The sequence below is a fragment of the Eptatretus burgeri genome, chromosome 8, assembly GCF_056783735.1.
Source record: "Eptatretus burgeri isolate ZD-2024b chromosome 8, Ebu_testis_v1, whole genome shotgun sequence".
In the NCBI taxonomy this organism is placed as follows: Eukaryota; Metazoa; Chordata; class Myxini; order Myxiniformes; family Myxinidae; genus Eptatretus; species Eptatretus burgeri.
Window position 1 is genome coordinate 26,250,752 of NC_140968.1, and position 4,510 is coordinate 26,255,261.

The following is a 4,510-nucleotide window of genomic DNA, read 5'->3' on the forward strand; positions in this document are numbered from 1 at the left end:
ATCAGCATGCTGCACCTCTTTATAAATCTCATTGTTAACATACCATAAACACTTAAAATCGTCACAATAAGTTTCATTGTCTGTATCAATCACTTTGAACATTCAAATCAAAGAATGATGAATGGATCCACATCAAATTGACTTTTTAAACTAATAAACACACAATGCACATTTCGACATCATATCTCGGGTTAGTTATAAACCTGATTATATATATATATAAAAGGTATTTTGCATAAATCAGAACTCAGCTCATTGCTGTTATTAAGGAATTTTTGCTTCATCATAACATTGATTACTCCTCAATCAATGAGTGCTTCATCTTGATTTCAATGAACCCGGCATTTAAATAATTTAACACAAACCAAATGAAGACCACTGAGAAAATAAGCGGATCATTGGTTCGCTGAATCATGTGAAGACCAAATGATGTTGGAGGACATGCGGCGTGTTATTCTGTGCTCGGGATGGGACGGGATTCGGTTGCCTGCGGAGTGAGGAAGAGGATGAGGAAGTGGTGGCAGAGGATGCGGGACAGGCAGAGGAACAGCATTGACTCGAGAGGCACTTCGAAGATTGTCGTCAGGAGGAAGGAAGTATCTGAGATGGTATGAGAGGGAAAGGGAGCAATATGGGATGTTGAGAAAGGGTAGGCGATGGCGGGAGGGGTTGGGGAGCTGAAGGAAGAGTAAAAACTGTCATCAACAGAAAAAATGTGGGAGGATAAAAAAAATTTAAAAATCTATTGACATCCTTGGTAAAGCAGAAAGAAGTGCCTTTCCGAGAGGCTCCTCAATCGATTTGCTCTCCAGGATGTTCCACGATAATAATATGGACGATTTTCCTGAGAAAGCAAATTCCGTGTCTAGTTATTCCCACAAACTGCTCCATATACAGAGTGTTTAAATAAGATTGATACAACTTTGACTTCCTGCCATTTCTTTGTTTTTTTAACCGATACCCTTTTCCTTTCCTTTTCAGGGTTTGGTGGTGTTATCGTGGCATTTGTTCCCTGGAATTTCTAGCTCCGGAGCTCAACTATGCCATTGACAGTGAGACACAAGACAAAATTGGTGGCTCTGTGTTATGAGATTAAATCATATGTAGACACCCGCCAGAGGTTCTACCGGGAACACGACCTCAGAACACGTGATGGACCCACAAATTGAGCCATTCAATGTATTGTGAAACATTTTCAGCACAAGAGGAAAGTGCACAAACAGAGCAAGGGCAACAGTGGCAGGCCAGCATCAGCAATCAAGAGCCAAGCCAACATCGACGCTGTGCGGGATTTCTGGAGTGGACAGTCCCAAGAAGTCCCACCGCCGGCACTCCCGGGAGCTAGCCATCAGACCAACATCAGTCTGGCGTATCGTCAAGAAGGAACTGAAGCTTTTCCCATCCATCATCTCTATTAGGCATAAACTGAGCCAAGATGACATGAGAAGGAGACTTGATATGTGCAATTACCTCAGTGACAGGATGGAGCGGTACCCAAACTGGGGTAACCTGATCTGGTTCAGTGATGAAACTCATGTCCACTTGAACGGTGCCAACAACCACAACATTTTCACTGAGAGGTACCTGAAAGGGCCTAAAGTCACATGCTTCTGCGCCTTCAATGCCAGATGGGGGGTAGGGCCTTGCTGGTATGAGAATGACAACACCAGGATGGTGACGATCAACGGTGAGTGCTACGGGCCGTGCTTCAGAAGTTCCATCATGATCTCGCCCAAAAGATCACCCCAAACCAGCTCAGCATGACCTGCTTTATGCAGGATGGTGCACCCCGCATTCAGCTGGTGACACCATCACTTTCCTGCGACAGCTCTTCAGAAATCGCCTCGTTGCCCTGGTTACCACTCATGACTGGGCACCCCATGGCCCAGACTTGAACCCTCTGGACTATTGGTTCTGGGGGGCTGCCAAGGGCTCTGTCTATGCCAACTGCCCTGCCACACTGGATGATTTGAAGCAGGAGGTGTCAGACTACCTCCAGGCAGTGCCACATGAGACCTACACGAAAGTTGGAAAGAACTTTGGAGTCAGGATCAATGCCTGTCTGAACATGCCTCTGAAGACAGAGAGGCACACATCGAGAACGTCGATTACAAGGATTTTGCGTTCATGCAAATTTCAAACCTGGGGCATTTACTAACTCTTGCAGTGACTAACTGCATTAGCAATCAGTGATAAAAAATACCATGTCATAAACTTTCAAGAAATGTTTGGTTCACGTTCCTCCTGAGTTATCTGTTTCTTTGTAAATAAACATTTAAAGTTGCATCACTCTTTTTGAAAACATCCTGTATATCCGCAGTTGTGATTGCAGTGATGGTTCTTATCAAACCCATTAAATGGGTCACCAGTACCTGATATAAACTGTGATGGCTGACTGGTGCAATTCCACCTCCCAACTACAGACATTCTTACAAGAGTAGGAAAATACATGTACAGTAGAACAGGTCGTGCGAGACCACAAAAACAAACAGAGATCTTCAAGCGATAATCCAACAAAGACTGTGTTGCGCAATATGGATCGCTTTCCTTGAAGGAAGCATCTTGTGTTGGGAAAATGAAACAGGAAGACTCCCAACATTACTTACGCACAGACTGCCACCCTTTCCGAGCACTCACATGCATGCCATTCCGTGAATATCATCATTGGGTTGACCTGTGTGTTGCCATCTCAAACTCCCATTCATGATACACAGAATCCAGCTTCAAATCCCAAATACCATGAAAGTTTATCCAATGTTTACCAATGTCTAGAAAGTACATTGATGTCTACGTGCTGCATGCAATTTATCTTCAAGCTGCTCCATGAGCCTGAGATCATTGCAAAATGAAAAAAGAAAAGGTACTGATCAAATTGATCACAATGACCATGTGTGTATACATGCGAACCAGACAGCACAGGATAATCAAATTATTCTGAAACATCCACGCAATTTCTTTTTGCTTACACACAAGGATTTAAAAGGTGTTATACCAAACAAAAGTGCAAAATTAGTAATTAAGAATAAAACAGGCAGAATGGTTGGCGAAAACAGACAATTACTATTCAATGCTATTTATTGGTGATGATGTATTTGAATTCCCAATAGGAATATTTACATTTACATTCCCGAAAGAAACATCTATTTATATTCCTGAAATGAACATCTATTTATATTTACATTCCCAATAGGAACATCTATTTATATTCCTTAAAGGAACATCTATTAATATTTACATTCCCAAAAGGAGCATCCATTTATATTCCTTAAAGGAACATCTATTAATATTTACATTCCCGAAAGGAGCATCCATTTATATTCTTTAAAGGAATATCTATTTATATTTACATTCTCAATCGGAACATCTATTTACATTCCCAATCGGAACATCCATTTATATTCCCAATAGGAACATCTATTTATATTTACATTCACAACAGGAACATGTATTTATATTTACATTCCTGATAGGAACACCTATTTATATATGCATTCCCAATAAGAACATATGATCATGGAGTACGGTAATACGACACCACAATCCTCTTATGGATTACCATCACGACATCTTTTGATGTTGTTCCATCACAATTCCACAAGAAAAGTAAAATGTCAAAAGATATCGTGATGCTAAACCAGAAGAGGATTGTTGTGTCGAGTTGTGGAATCATAATGTGATGTCATTCTTCATTGTTATTCTTCTTCTTCATCAATCACAATTCCACAAGAAAAGTAAAATGTCAAAATATGTTGTAATGGTAATCCATATGTGTGGTGTCATTCCTACTGAGTTTTATTTTTTTTTTGAGATTCCATCCCTCTACGTTTTTACATTTTTCTTAAAATGTTTTTTTTTTACCCTTGTTTATATTTACATTCCCTATCCCTATTGGAACATCTATTTATATTTACATTCCCTACCCCTATCGGAACATCTATTTATATTTACATTCCCCATCGGAACATCTATTTATATTTACATTCCCTTTCCCTATCGGAACATCTATTTATATTTACATTCCCCATCGGAACATCTATTTATATTGACATTCCCTACCGGAACATCTATTTATATTCCTAATGGGAACATGTATAAGTGATACCTTGATTTACATCTCCCCCTTTTACGTTCCTTTGCAAATACGTCGTTAAGTGTGGATTTAGGCGACGCAAATCAGTTCGTGGTATGAATAAAGTGACGTCACAGACAGAATCGGTCCTTTCTCGTATCTGTCGAGTCAGCCTTCGCCTTCATCTATCATGTATACAACACAAACTACTTTGCATTGCACAGAAAGAAATGTATTGTTCTGTAAAGTGGCTAAGAGGCAGTGTAAAAGAGTTGCCTTGGAAGTAAAATTCGATATTATTCATCCAATGGATGCTGATGAATGTGTCTTCGATGTCGCCGGGTTATTAAGTTTGCATCCGACTACGGTGCATACCATGTATAAAAATGCTTTTATATTAATGTGTATTTGAATATAATTGTCATTAACCAAAAGAAGGGG

At 40.0% G+C, this 4,510-nt stretch overlaps 1 protein-coding gene across 3 annotated transcripts in view; it reads right to left on the bottom strand.

Moving 5' to 3' along the window:
- The window catches only part of SEH1L (SEH1 like nucleoporin), a 55,779-nt gene continuing 51,269 nt past the window's right edge, over positions 1-4,510 (bottom strand). For all 3 annotated transcript variants that reach the window (XM_085891251.1, XM_085891252.1, XM_085891253.1), the window contains one exon: positions 1-600. In XM_085891251.1, coding sequence (XP_085747377.1) covers positions 396-600 — 205 coding nt within the window. In that variant the 3' untranslated portion in view covers positions 1-395. The remainder of the gene's footprint in view (positions 601-4,510) is intronic.